The sequence below is a fragment of the Quercus robur genome, chromosome 10 (genome assembly GCF_932294415.1).
Source record: "Quercus robur chromosome 10, dhQueRobu3.1, whole genome shotgun sequence".
Classification (NCBI taxonomy): domain Eukaryota; kingdom Viridiplantae; phylum Streptophyta; class Magnoliopsida; order Fagales; family Fagaceae; genus Quercus; species Quercus robur.
The window spans coordinates 1,766,593-1,778,938 of NC_065543.1; the positions used below are offsets into that span (position 1 = coordinate 1,766,593).

A 12,346-nucleotide genomic window follows, 5' to 3' on the forward strand; every position below is an offset into this window, starting at 1 on the left:
AGTCAAGAAAATAGATCAGTGCATCCAATTGGGCAAATACAATCAAGCAGAGACCTATTTTTGCTTCCAATTTAGGCTTATTATCTAGAAAATAGATCTAGGGGGAGACCAATGACCATAATATATTAATCCATAAACGGATAAACATGATAGACAATACAAAATTTATAAATATAATATAAGCATTGATAATGATAGTTTGTCAATTTTAAAATCATTGGATTACATACTCAGCTATTGTAAAAATTAGTAGAAGCATCCAAATCTCAATCCAAAAATGCAAGCCATGTATCAGGTAAAGTGAGAAACTAAATGTACATTCAAATCCTATAAATACCCTTAAACACTTCATCTTCCTCATCACCTCCACAACTCTCAACTTCTAAACTCACTAAGCCACTTCTTCTCTCTCTTACACTTATACACAGACACACGAAGTTACAAACAGACACATTATTTTCTCATCCAAATTAACCAAAATGGCATACCTCAGAAGCTCTCTAGTCTTAACACTTCTCTCTATGTTCATTTCCATAGTGCTAGCTTCTCCTATGACATACAATGTGGTGAGTTTGGGAGCCAAAGCTGATGGGAAATCGGACTCGACTCAGGCTTTTGTTAGTGCATGGACAAAAGCTTGTGCCTCAGTAAAGCCTGCAATTATTTATGTGCCAGTTGGAAGGTTCTATCTAAGGCAACTGGTTTTCAGTGGACCATGCAACAACAATGCTATCATTATGCGCATAGCTGGGACCCTTGTGGCTCCATCAGACTATAGGATCCTTGGAAATACTGGAAACTGGATTGTGTTTGAACATGTTGATGGGGTTACCATATCTGGTGGAATTCTTGATGGCCAAGGCAATGGTTTGTGGGCTTGCAAAGCCTCTGGCAATAGTTGTCCTTCGGGAGCCACGGTATGTGCAAATGACTAAATTGCCTTTTCTTACATATTTACAGTTTAACTTGTGGTGATCTTAATTTTTTCCTCCACTTTATTCTTAAAAAAAAAATTTAAAAGATCTCTTTATAGTTTATACTGGGAGTGGGTGGGATTTACTGTTTTGATTTTCGTTTGAACTTTTGACTGATTTTGCTCTTCTTGGTTTCGGAGGAGATTTTTGTAATATTCAAATAAATTTCAAGGAAATCGTATCGACTATACTGAGAATAATCCCATGTGATGGAGTAGAATATTTAATTTTGTGCACTTGTTGATGTTGCTTCAATTGAAAGTCTATCCCGTTAACTTTCTCAAAAAAAAAAAAAAAAAAAAAAAAAAAAAGTGTATCCCGTTAAGGTCAACATATATACTCCATATATTTATAGTTATGTTTATAGTTGATTTAGAGAAATACTCCATATATTTACTTTATTTGTAAGTTTTAAAACAACAATAATTGGAACATTTTTTTGTGTGTATGCAAGCAGACACTGGAATTTTCAAATTCAAACAACATTGTGGTACATGCATTAACCTCCCTAAACAGCCAAATGTTTCACATAGTTGTCAATGGCTGCCACAATGTGAAAATGCAAGGTATCAGGGTCACCGCTGCCGGAAACAGTCCAAACACCGATGGAATTCACGTTCAATTATCTTCAAGTGTCACAATTCTTAACTCCAAGATCGAGACTGGTGATGATTGCATCTCAATTGGCCCTGGTACAACTAACTTGTGGATTGAGAATGTTGCATGTGGACCTGGGCATGGAATTAGGTATTTAATTTTTTAAATCTTCTTTAAAATATTACATGTTTGAAACAACTATATTATTTGGAGATGCTAAATTGATCCCATTTGTGTACTTAATTGGTACAGCATTGGGAGTCTAGGCAAGGATCAACAAGAGGCTGGTGTACAAAATGTGACAATTAAGACAGTTATTTTTACTGGTACTCAGAATGGAGTGAGGATTAAGTCTTGGGGAAGGCCTAGTAATGGGTTTGCTAGGAACATTCTATTCCAACATGCCGTTATGACGAATGTCCAGAATCCTATAGTAATTGACCAAAATTACTGCCCTGGCAACAAAGGTTGCCCTAGTCAGGTAATATTTTTTTAACGCTTATTTTGCATACAAATATAGTTTAAACCAAGATATGGTTTCTTTTGAAAAGGCGAAACATTTTCAAGTAAATCACACAAAATAATTTCTAAAAATTTTAGTTCCCATGAGCATAAGAATTTTTTAGTTGGAGCTTGCATGCTATGATACTACTATCAAGTGGTAAATTGACATATAGATTTTTTTATTTTTTATTTTTTTAACAGGTTTCTGGAGTTCAGATTAGTGATGTGACATACCAAGACATCCATGGAACATCAGCAACAGAGGTTGCTGTGAAATTTGATTGTAGTCCGGGGAATCCATGCTCCAGAATAAGATTGGAAAATGTAAAGCTCACTTACAAGAATCAAGTAGCCCAAGCTTCGTGTAGCCATGCTGCTGGAACATCTGCTGGTTTTGTCCAGCCTACAAGTTGCTTGTAGAGGGGAAAAAAATTATACAAAATCCATATCTATGAAGGATAGAAAAGGAACCTACATTCCTGTCCTTTCATCCTTAGGGAAAAATATTGTACACATTTTTTGTTTTTGTAATATGAAGGTTAGTGTGATAGGTCATTGAGTGATAAGTTGATTGCTTGAGCCTGTGGCAGTGCTTGCCCACTGGGCATTCTTGAAGCTTGCCTGACATTGCAATCAAAATATAATGTTAAAACTTGAAACCTTTATTTGGGTATTTGTACTTTGTATATTGAATTTTTATAAGAGATATGATTGTGTTTGTTTTTTATTTTTTTTTTAATAATTTATTGTTGATTCATAAAGTTTGTTACTAAGCTCTTTTGGTCTATGAAATTTCCATTGAGCATTATTAGTCTCTAAAGTTTAAAAAAGGTGCATTGTTGGTCCTTTTGTTGACTTTAGTTAGTTTTCTAGTGATCTATGTGTTTAGTGGATTAATTACATTACATTGATGGAAATATTTCAGTAACTTGACAACTTTTTTATTATAAAAAAATTACGTAGCATATATAATTTACACCTCAGGGAACAGTAAATCTAGCACGTTAAAAGGTCTTTTCTGAAATTAATTAATCCCTACTCAAAATTCCAAATTCTCTAACATGCCAAGGCAATGGAGGAATCGACAATTTACTAGACAAATAAATCTAGGGTCTCAACACTCATGAGCGCTTTACTATGAATAGCCCATTTAAAATCTTCTGGGTGGCGAGCTCTTCATACTGCAATCCCAACTTTGGAGAATTTGAGGAGAAAACATGTTATTGAACATGGGTGGTGCGTTCATGACAGCCAAGTAAAACTGAATGTGGATGGAGCTATCTTCTCAGATATCCAAACAACTATAATTCGGAACGACATGGGATAACCTATGGTGGCAAATGGCAATGATTGATAGGATTGCTAAAACAAGAACACCCATGGAGATAGAACTGGAAGCCGTGATTTCAAGTCTGCAACTCGCATTGTATATCGGGTTTTGACTGATTGTTTGCAAGGCCGGTGTCTCTAAGAATGTTCTAAATGCTCTACAGAATTGAGATTGAAATTGCTCACAGTTAATGGCCGTGTTTGTGGAAGGCAGTTCTCTGTTGAGTCAATTTGATGAGTGTGATTTTTCTGTTGTGAGGCATGCTATGATGCAGAGTTATCAATACGAGTATGGGTACGATACGGGTACAGGTATAAGGATACAACATTTTTTTAAAAAAAACTTAGGGTATAGTACATTAGAGATATATGTATTAATAACTTATTAAATATACTTTATTTATATTTTGTAAGCATTTATTTTATATATTGTTAAGCATATATAAATATAAAAGCAATAATGAATAATAAAGTCAATCTATGGCCATCAAATTATGTTTAGAATACAAACCAAGATCAAAAAGAGTAAATAATAGATAACTAGGTAAGTGTTCAACATTGAAACCAATATATAAAACATATAAATAAAAATTCTTACAAGTTCAGGGTATCTCTTACTATCGGGGGTTGTGTTAGAACGATATCCTTGTCATATCATAGGTGTATCCTAAATGTATTGGCATTTTTAAAAAATAATAATAATTGGGTATGTATCTAGAGGTATTTGTACTATACCTGTATGATACGTATCAGATTCAGGTACGTGAGCAAAAATGAAGTATATTGGGGAAATAAACACCTTGGGGAGCTTCCTTGAGTAATTAATATAACATATAGAGACACATTTTAACCCAAAAGGCCTAAGCCCAATGGGTATGTGCTCAATTATGTTATATTAACCACTCATTCTTTTCATCTTTATTTAATGTAGAACTTCTCACTCACACGTGTAACCCAACAATCTCCCCCTCACGTGTAAGTCTGCCTCTCTATGGGCTTCAAGACCTCTCTGTGGGCCATGAACAAGTCCTACTCACTCCCCCTTGCCCAATGGGCTTTTCACTTCATCAACGCGTTATCCATGGGTCTCTTGTACGCCATCCATGGGAACCACGTGTCAACCCCGCATGCACATCCATGTGAACCCCGCACGTCCATGTCCATGGGAACCTCGTACCACACCATTATTTAGCACCATTAGCAATATTCCTTTGTTGGGCTTTTCTTTTCTTTCTTTTTCTTTTTTTTTCTCCAGGATCTTTGTGAGTGGGCCATTTAGGCTTTCTCTGTCCCCGCTGGGTAGGGACCATGAACACCTCACCACCTTCGCCGCACACAACCATGGGCTCTGATACCACTTGTTGGGTAGATAAACACTTTGGAGAGCTTCCTTGAGTAATTAATATAACATATAGATACACACTTTAACCCAAAAAGGCCTAAGCCCTATGGGTATGTGCTCAATTATGTTATATTAACTACTCATTTTTCTCATCTTTATTCAATGTGGGACTTCTCACTCACACATGTAACCCAACAAAGTATCCATGCATCCTAGGAGGCATGCAAAACTTGTATTGGGTCTTGTAGTTTGGATGGAGGAGGTGCTTTCTTTTGTCTAGGTCCAATTACTTGTTGATGCTTCAAACTGATTTATTTAATTTAATAAAATAATTTATGTTTTCTCCCCAAATAAAAAAAATTCCCACTAGTCCACTACCCAAACAGCCAAAATTTTAATTTCCTGTTTTTGCTTTCTTCTTTAACGTCGCTGGGGCTTGTACTACTCTTCAAACTCTGGCTTTCCAGAATCCACTGGAGAATAGGGTACGAGGTTTATAACTAGACAACATGGGGCTCAAGAGCGTGTTTACTGTTTACCAGGGGCATTGAACATTGCATCAAAGTATGATGGGTTTATTTTGATCCCAATTCAATTTTAATCAATTACTCAAGTTAGTTAATTAGTCAAATTATGCAATGGTCCAATTAAAGACTAATAGGCACATGCAACCATAGATGTCGCTAAAACTAAATTTCATGTAGTGAGAAAATAAATTTTAAAACATAGCGCGAAATGGTCACGACGTGGAAAATCCTAACCAAAAAAAAAAAAAAACTGAATGAATGATATATAAGTCATCACTCACTTGAAAACCCACTGACATATATTGAGGTTACAATTATAAGGGATATACTTAATCCAAAGTACTTACCTATACTAGAACTTAACTACTAATAGCAGCTCCAAACTGGTTGGACTACTTCTCAGTAACCTTCTTTAATGTGCATGAATCTCCACTCTATGACTAATTAACTACAACAACGTCCCTTAAATGATTTAGTATAACTTTGGAACAATAGCATGTATAGTGTCTTAGACAATGACGGAGCCAGAAATTTATCTTTGAGAGGGCCATATATATATATATATATATATATATATATATATATATATGTATGTATGTATGTATGGACTCAAAAAATAAAGACCCAAACCTATTTAGATTAGTGGTACCTTGTCCTTTGAATCAAGCCCAAACAATAGAATGTTTAAAGAGAGTGAGAAACTAATTCAAGTGCAATTCTAAACTAAGGCCAAGTTTAAGGCCGAAAATTCCAGAGTAACAGAAAGGTGTAGTTTAAACAACAATTGGGGATTGTGCGTGCCGGAAATGAAATTATTGGGCCTAACTTCACTTGGGCTCACAACTTATTTATGAGGTGGGTTTTAGGATTTCCTACTTTGGGTCGTTCTCGGCACAGAGACTCAAAGTGATATTGTTTCTCCCTCTCTCTCTTGTTTTCTCTCCTTTTTTCTGAACCCCTTCTTCTTCCTCAACTTCTATTATTTGTAAGCCTAAGCTAGTGGGGAAGTCATGATTACTGCCATTGTTAATGCAATCAGAGGTCCAATATTATCCGTTGTAAGTGGGTGTTTAGGTGAGAGTGGAATGTTGAGATTATGGCTTTGGAACTTGGTTCCAACTCAAGTTGATATGCTCGGTAGTGATGTTTCCTGGGAACTGTCGAGCACGTTATGGTACGTCTGGACATACGACCTTCTTAGTTGTCCGGGAAACTTATGCCGAGCACAGGTTAGGGGACAAGATTTGAAACTAGTAATTTAGGAAGGTAGTTTAAAGCAGAGATTTGAGAAACGGGGCCGTGCTATTGGGCCTAAACTCAGGGCCCAATTGGGTCTAGGTACCTCGGTGCCGTACATTAGCCCCCCCTTGATTCATGCCCGGCTGCCGGGAAGAATCAAGGAACCGACCAGGCCTTCTTTCGAAAGCCCTACGACCAGGGACTTATGCGGGTATGGCTACCCATTAATGCTCTTCTCAAAAGGCACGCTATTCTGGAGTGCCAGGTTCAGTTGTCATTATTGCCTAACGGTTCGTGAACCGAAGCGGCGCGCGTGTCGATTAACTTTGGCATTCGAAGGGTCTTTCGTGAATCGTGCCCATTTATTGCTGTTTAAACGTTCCCATGTCTTCTTCCGCTCCTATAAATAGCTCTTTTTAGAACATTCTTTCACTTTTTCACCTCTTATTTCTTGAGCATATTCTCTGCCGATCACTCCTTTGAGCGCCTACTCACCAGCCCAGAGTCCCTTTCTTCCTTAGAGCCCAAAGTAAGTTCTCTTCCCCTTCCTTTTTCTTCAGCTTCTTTCTACGAGTTCTATCTCATAGTATTAGTTTTCAAAAATGGGTTACTCTTATCTCCTGGAGGCCCCGGCGGCTTTGGCCACTTTTAGGCGAAAGTTTGATATCCCCGGTGACGTGGATGTGGCTTACTGCCACGAGAGCGAAATCGCTTTCCACAGAGGGTACGGTACAGCTTTTTTTCCTTTAATGGAAATTCTAGAGGGTGGGGTTAGGTTCCTCGTGGACCCTCTCTTGACCAACACACTTAGGTACTACGGGCTGTGCCCCGACCAGCTCTCTCCCAATTTTTACCTGGTAGTTAGCTGCGTCAGTAGGTTGAATCGCACTTTTGATCTACAGTTGGATCACCATGACATAAACCACATGTACAGTCTCTGTAGGAATAAAACCTCCAACTATTACCTAAAAACTAGGGATAATCGGGTACGGCTGATATCATGCCTACCCGATTCGAATAGGAACTCTGCCGGGGAGTTTGTCCGGGTGCGCAGCAACTGGTTTGCCGGGGAGAGCCCCTGCCCCCTTTTACGGCGTGAAGTGGGTTCGTACCAATATTTGACTCAACTGTTTTTCCTTTTCTTTTTATTGAAGTAACTTTTTATTACTGGTTGTTGATGTTGCATCTCGTTCCTTTGCAGACGGTAAAGTGTTCATCCCGGACATCAGAACGGTCCACGTCAGAGACTTGAATTTCACCCTTCGTTCTGAGATATTTGTGCACTGGGATGGACAGCTCCGAGCCTCGCATCTGATCCTCGGAGTAGAACCCATTTATTCTACCTGGAAGTCCTTCAAACAGGCGCTGTTAGTTGACAGTCCACTTTTGTCGTATATAGACGTTCGGTACGCAAATTTTCTACCGCCGAAGCTTACTACCGGCAAGGCGAGGGAATTCGAAAAGCGCTACACCTGCTCGGACGAGCTAAAGCCTCTGCGGGACGAGTCTACGGAGCGCGTGTCTCGGCGTCTCCGAGAGTTAGCTCACAAGGCTATCCAAGAAGAAGTTCTTGTTCAAGGACCCGCTCACCCCAAGAACCCTGTTAGAGGGGCGTGTTTTTGGCATTGTTCACACCTCCGGACATATTTCGCTGCATCCTTCTGCATCTGCGGCCACCAAAACCCTTGGGTCATCGCCCTGTGTGCTAAAGATCGCCCCCCAACATGACCGCCACACACTCCTTCACGCAGCTCGGTCAGAAGTTCATTTACTTTATCGGGATGTAAGCATAAAAGGTACGGGCCTGCGAAAGACCTCCGGTACAATTTGCGATCTGCCGACAGCCAATACCAGGGAGCCACTCGACAAATCTTTTTGGCCTCTTTTTCATCATCCAGAACTTTATCCTCGGCCAGGAAATCTATGATTAGGTTCATCCAGCACGGATTGGTTACTGATACCACGGCCACCTCAACCCCGGCAGGGTTACAATTATCTTCCATACCGATACTTGGCTCCCCTATAAGTTCTACTTTGATGAGCCAAGGAATCTCCTCGGTAGTCGACGAGGCCAACGTGGCTAGCGAGTCAGCGTGTCTGTTTTGTGCCCAACCTACCTGGGCTACCTTCACTGTCCCAAACTTGCTAATGATTTGCTTAGCTATACTCAGATAAGCTTTCATTCGAGAGTCCCGAGCTTCAAAACTTCCTAGGATTTGATAAACAACCAGCCGAGAATCTGAATAAATCTCCACATCCTTCGCACCTAGACACAATACGGCCCTCAATCCGGCTAGAAAGGCCTCGTATTCGGCTTCATTGTTAGAGGCCCTGAATCCCAATCTGAAGGAATGCTCTAATCGTATGCCCTCAGGGGTGATTATGACAATACCGGCTCCGGCCCCCATAGCATTCGAAGCGCCGTCCACGAACACCTTCCACGGGCGATTTTCTACATTACAGATTATCTTCCCATCGTCCTTGGGGGTGAATTCTGCAATGAAGTCAGCAAGAACCTGTCCTTTCACCGAGCTTCGCGGCCTGTACCTTATGTCGAATGAACCCAACCGAGTTCCCCACTTGGCTATTCGGCCCGTGAAGTCTGATCTTTTTAACAATGACTGCAGGAGATACTCGGTGAGGACGAACACAGTATGAGCCTGAAAGTAATGCGGCAGCTTCCTTGTGGCGTGCACCAAAGCCAATACTAGCTTCTCCAAGGGCAGATATCTCGTCTCAGCATCTACTAAAGTTTTTCTTATGTAATACACCGACTGCTGCACTCCTCGGTCCTTTAGCAATACAGCACTCACGGTGTGATTGGACACCGAGAGGTACATAAATAAATCTTCTCCGGACTCCGGGGCCGTTAACATGGGCGCTTGTGCCAAGTACTCCTTCAGGTCTTGAAAGGCCTTGTCGCATTCCTCATCCCACTGAAACCCCTTCCACTTCTTCAGGAGTTGATAAAATGGTCTGCAGCGATTAGCGAACTTGGAGATGAATCGATTTAAGGCGGCTAACATCTCGGTTAATACCTGTACTTCCTTGGGATTGCTCGGCGGTCTGAGGTGATTCACGGCATCTATTTAGTAGGGGTTGGCCTCTATCCCCCGGGTAGAGATCAGAAACCCCAAGAACTTACCAGGCCCCACATCGAAAGTACACTTCTCGGCGTTCAAACGCAACTTATGATGCCGAAATACCTTGAATACGTCTCAGAGATCTTCCGTATGCCGGGATTCCTATCTACTCTTTACCACCATATTGTCAATGTACACTTCTACCGTGCACCCAATTTTCTCTCGGAACATTCTCGTCATCATCCGCCGGTAAGTGGCCCCGGCATTTTTCAACCCAAATTGCATGACTTCATAGTGATAGTTTGCACTCGGGGAAATGAATGCTGTCTTTTCTTGGTCCTCGGGTGTCAGGGCGATCTGGTGATACCCCTGAAAAGCGTCCAAGAAGCTCATCCTCGGGTGCCCATATGTGGCATCTACCAATTGATCAATCTTGGGCATTGGGAACGGATCTTAAGGACATGCCCGATTTAAGTCTGTGAAGTCCACACAAACCCTCCATTTGCCGTTCTTTTTCTTCACTACCACTGTATTTGCTAACCATTCCGGGAAGAATATTTCTCTTATCACTCCTGCTTCCTTCAGCCTTTGGACTTCCAAATTTACCGCGTCAACATGCTCCTTCAATGATCTTCTCGGCCTTTGCTTTTTCGAGGGGAACGATGGATCCACGTTAAGCTTATGGACAATGAACTCAGGATCTACGCCGGGCACTTCGTATGGACTCCAAGCAAAGACATCCACATTCTGCAAAAGGAATAACAACATCTCTACCTTCTCTCGGTCATTCAAGCTCGTGCCTATTTGGAAATACCTGTCAGTATTTGGAAAAATTCTAACCTTCAAAACCTCCTCGGCACCGTCTGCCCCTGTTTCTCCTCGGAGCTTCTGTAATTGCTATAAAGTTTCTCTTTCGGTGGTTTCCGTTTGTCCAACCTGTTCGCCCTTCCACCTGACCACGGCGACCAGACACTGCCTAGCCACTCGCTGGTTTCCTCGTACCACGGCAACTCCATACTCGATGGGAAATTTGACTTTCACGTGCAGGGTGGACGAAACAGCCTTCATTGCGTGAATCCACGGCCTTCCTAGGATTGCAGTGTACGGCGAGAATGACCTGACTACTATGAAGGTTACCATTACTTCCTTGCCTTCCATGTCCACCGAGAGAGAAATTTGACCCTCGGGGATCACGACTCTTCCGTTAAACGAGACCAGCGGCGTGTCATATTTCACCAAGTCCTGATTCTTTTGTCCGAGCCCCTCGAAAAAATCTGGGTACATTACATCAACTCCACTTCCCTGATCTATCATCACTCTTTTCACCAAGAAGCCGCTTATCCGTGTTGTTACTACCAACGCATCATCATAAGGTTGGATCGTCCCCTCCAAATCTTCCTCGTCAAAAGAGATTGTCTACCGACCTACTTTCATCCTTTTCTCGGATGATTCCCCCTCCGCGCAAGCCACCGTCAATACCCTCCTATCAGCGGCCACACTCCTCGGGGCGGCATGGATGACCTCGATCACTCCCAACGGTGGTGGGAGGGGATTCCTTTTCTGCTGAGCACCCTGGCCGACATCTCGGTTACCAGAATCCACTACGAATTCCTTCAAATACCTTGCCTTTACTAGTTGCCCCAAGTGATCTTTTAATACCCGGCACTGCTCAGTGGTGTGCCCTTTATCTCTGTGGTACGTGCAGTACAAGTTTTGATTCCTCCGAGATGGGTCGCCCCCCATCTTATTCGGCCACCTGAAGAACGACTCGTTCTTAATCCGATTTAAAATTTTATGCACCGGTTCTTTGAACGCCACATTCACTCCTTATATTTGCGCTTCTGATTCCTGCATCCTGTAGTCCTTTTTTGGTCTTGTCGGAATAATGCCCTGTCGAGATCTACCGAGCAACGGGGCCTTCCCCTTATTCTGCAGCCGATCATCCTCAAGTCGCTTATACTCCTCAATACGCCTCATAAGTTGCCTCATATCCTCGGGAGGTCTCTTCGTTAGCGACTCCCGTAGTTCGGAATCTTCGGGAAGTCCCATCCTGAAGGTGCTTGCCGCAATCTTCTCATTCCCCCCACCGATCTCACTGTAAAGTTCCCAATATCGACTAGCATAACTCCGAAGGGTCTCACCGACCCTCATTTTCATGGAAAGTAGCGCGTCCACCGGTTGCGGCACTCGGCTGCACGTCACGAATCGAGTGCCGAACTCCTGGATCAGCTCGGCGAAGCTGCGAACGGAACCTTTCCGTAATCCATTGAACCATCTCAAGGCTGTGGAGCCGAGACTAGAGGGGAATACCTTACACATCAGCGCATCATTGTGTGCGTGCAAGGACATCATGTGGATATAATGACTGACATGCTCCACAGGGTCCGTTTTCCCATCGTAGAAATTGAATGGCGACCGTGTAAACGGACTCGGCATAGGGGCCTGTTCAATTTCATTTGAGAAGGGTGACCGAGCAACTCTTCGTAAGGCCCGGCTCATGGCGTCCATGGCAGCATTGTGGGTTCGTCGTTCCTCTGGTGAATCCGAGCCTCGGTCGTCATATCCACGTGAACGTGAACGGTTCCGGTTCTGACGCGTCTCTCGGGAGTACGAGTGGTTCCTGCGTCAGCGTGATTCTCGGGAAAGTGACCAGTCCTGGAATCGTCACTGACCGGACTGGCGAGAGCCCTCTTCGCCCCGATTTCCCACGCTATCTCCCCCCTTTGCTCGGTTGTTTCGGTTCCTTCCCTA

The 12,346-nt window shown here is 42.3% G+C and overlaps 4 protein-coding genes across 4 annotated transcripts; 1 reads left to right on the forward strand and 3 right to left on the reverse strand.

Moving 5' to 3' along the window:
- Positions 1 to 395: 395 nt before the first annotated feature.
- On the forward strand, positions 396 to 2,719 carry LOC126702097 (polygalacturonase-like). The gene is made up of 4 exons (XM_050400719.1): positions 396 to 917; positions 1,432 to 1,721; positions 1,824 to 2,052; positions 2,277 to 2,719. Exons 1-4 carry the CDS (start codon positions 480 to 482, stop codon positions 2,493 to 2,495), a joined length of 1,176 nt encoding a protein of 391 aa, XP_050256676.1. The 5' UTR covers positions 396 to 479; the 3' UTR covers positions 2,496 to 2,719.
- Positions 2,720 to 8,098: 5,379 nt separating this feature from the next.
- Positions 8,099 to 9,538, reverse strand: LOC126702808 (uncharacterized). Its single transcript, XM_050401665.1, has one exon. It carries the CDS (start codon positions 9,536 to 9,538, stop codon positions 8,099 to 8,101), a length of 1,440 nt encoding a protein of 479 aa, XP_050257622.1.
- A 954-nt stretch (positions 9,539 to 10,492) lies between these two features.
- Positions 10,493 to 11,338, reverse strand: LOC126702809 (uncharacterized). Its single transcript, XM_050401666.1, has 2 exons — positions 11,075 to 11,338; positions 10,493 to 10,993 (listed from the first exon to the last, which is right to left on the reverse strand). Exons 1-2 carry the CDS (start codon positions 11,336 to 11,338, stop codon positions 10,493 to 10,495), a joined length of 765 nt encoding a protein of 254 aa, XP_050257623.1.
- Positions 11,339 to 11,422: 84 nt separating this feature from the next.
- Positions 11,423 to 12,103, reverse strand: LOC126702810 (uncharacterized). The gene has a single exon (XM_050401668.1). The coding sequence runs from the start codon at positions 12,101 to 12,103 to the stop codon at positions 11,423 to 11,425; it is 681 nt and encodes a 226-aa protein (XP_050257625.1).
- Positions 12,104 to 12,346: the final 243 nt, after the last annotated feature.

What these genes read in the sequence shown, in the direction of transcription:
- LOC126702808 (XM_050401665.1), bottom strand. Translation starts at nt 9,538, where the DNA reads ATGTTAGCCGCCTTAAATCGATTCATCTCCAAGTTCGCTAATCGCTGC.
- LOC126702097 (XM_050400719.1), top strand. Translation starts at nt 480, where the DNA reads ATGGCATACCTCAGAAGCTCTCTAGTCTTAACACTTCTCTCTATGTTC. An exon ending in GGACCTGGGCATGGAATTAG is followed by an intron (nt 1,722 to 1,823) that starts GTATTTAATTTT and finishes TAATTGGTACAG; the next exon opens with CATTGGGAGTCTAGGCAAGG. An exon ending in ACAAAGGTTGCCCTAGTCAG is followed by an intron (nt 2,053 to 2,276) that starts GTAATATTTTTT and finishes TTTTTTTAACAG; the next exon opens with GTTTCTGGAGTTCAGATTAG.
- LOC126702810 (XM_050401668.1), bottom strand. Translation starts at nt 12,103, where the DNA reads ATGGACGCCATGAGCCGGGCCTTACGAAGAGTTGCTCGGTCACCCTTC.
- LOC126702809 (XM_050401666.1), bottom strand. Translation starts at nt 11,338, where the DNA reads ATGGGGGGCGACCCATCTCGGAGGAATCAAAACTTGTACTGCACGTAC. An exon ending in GTGTGGCCGCTGATAGGAGG is followed by an intron (nt 10,994 to 11,074) that starts GTATTGACGGTG and finishes TCTTTTGACGAG; the next exon opens with GAAGATTTGGAGGGGACGAT.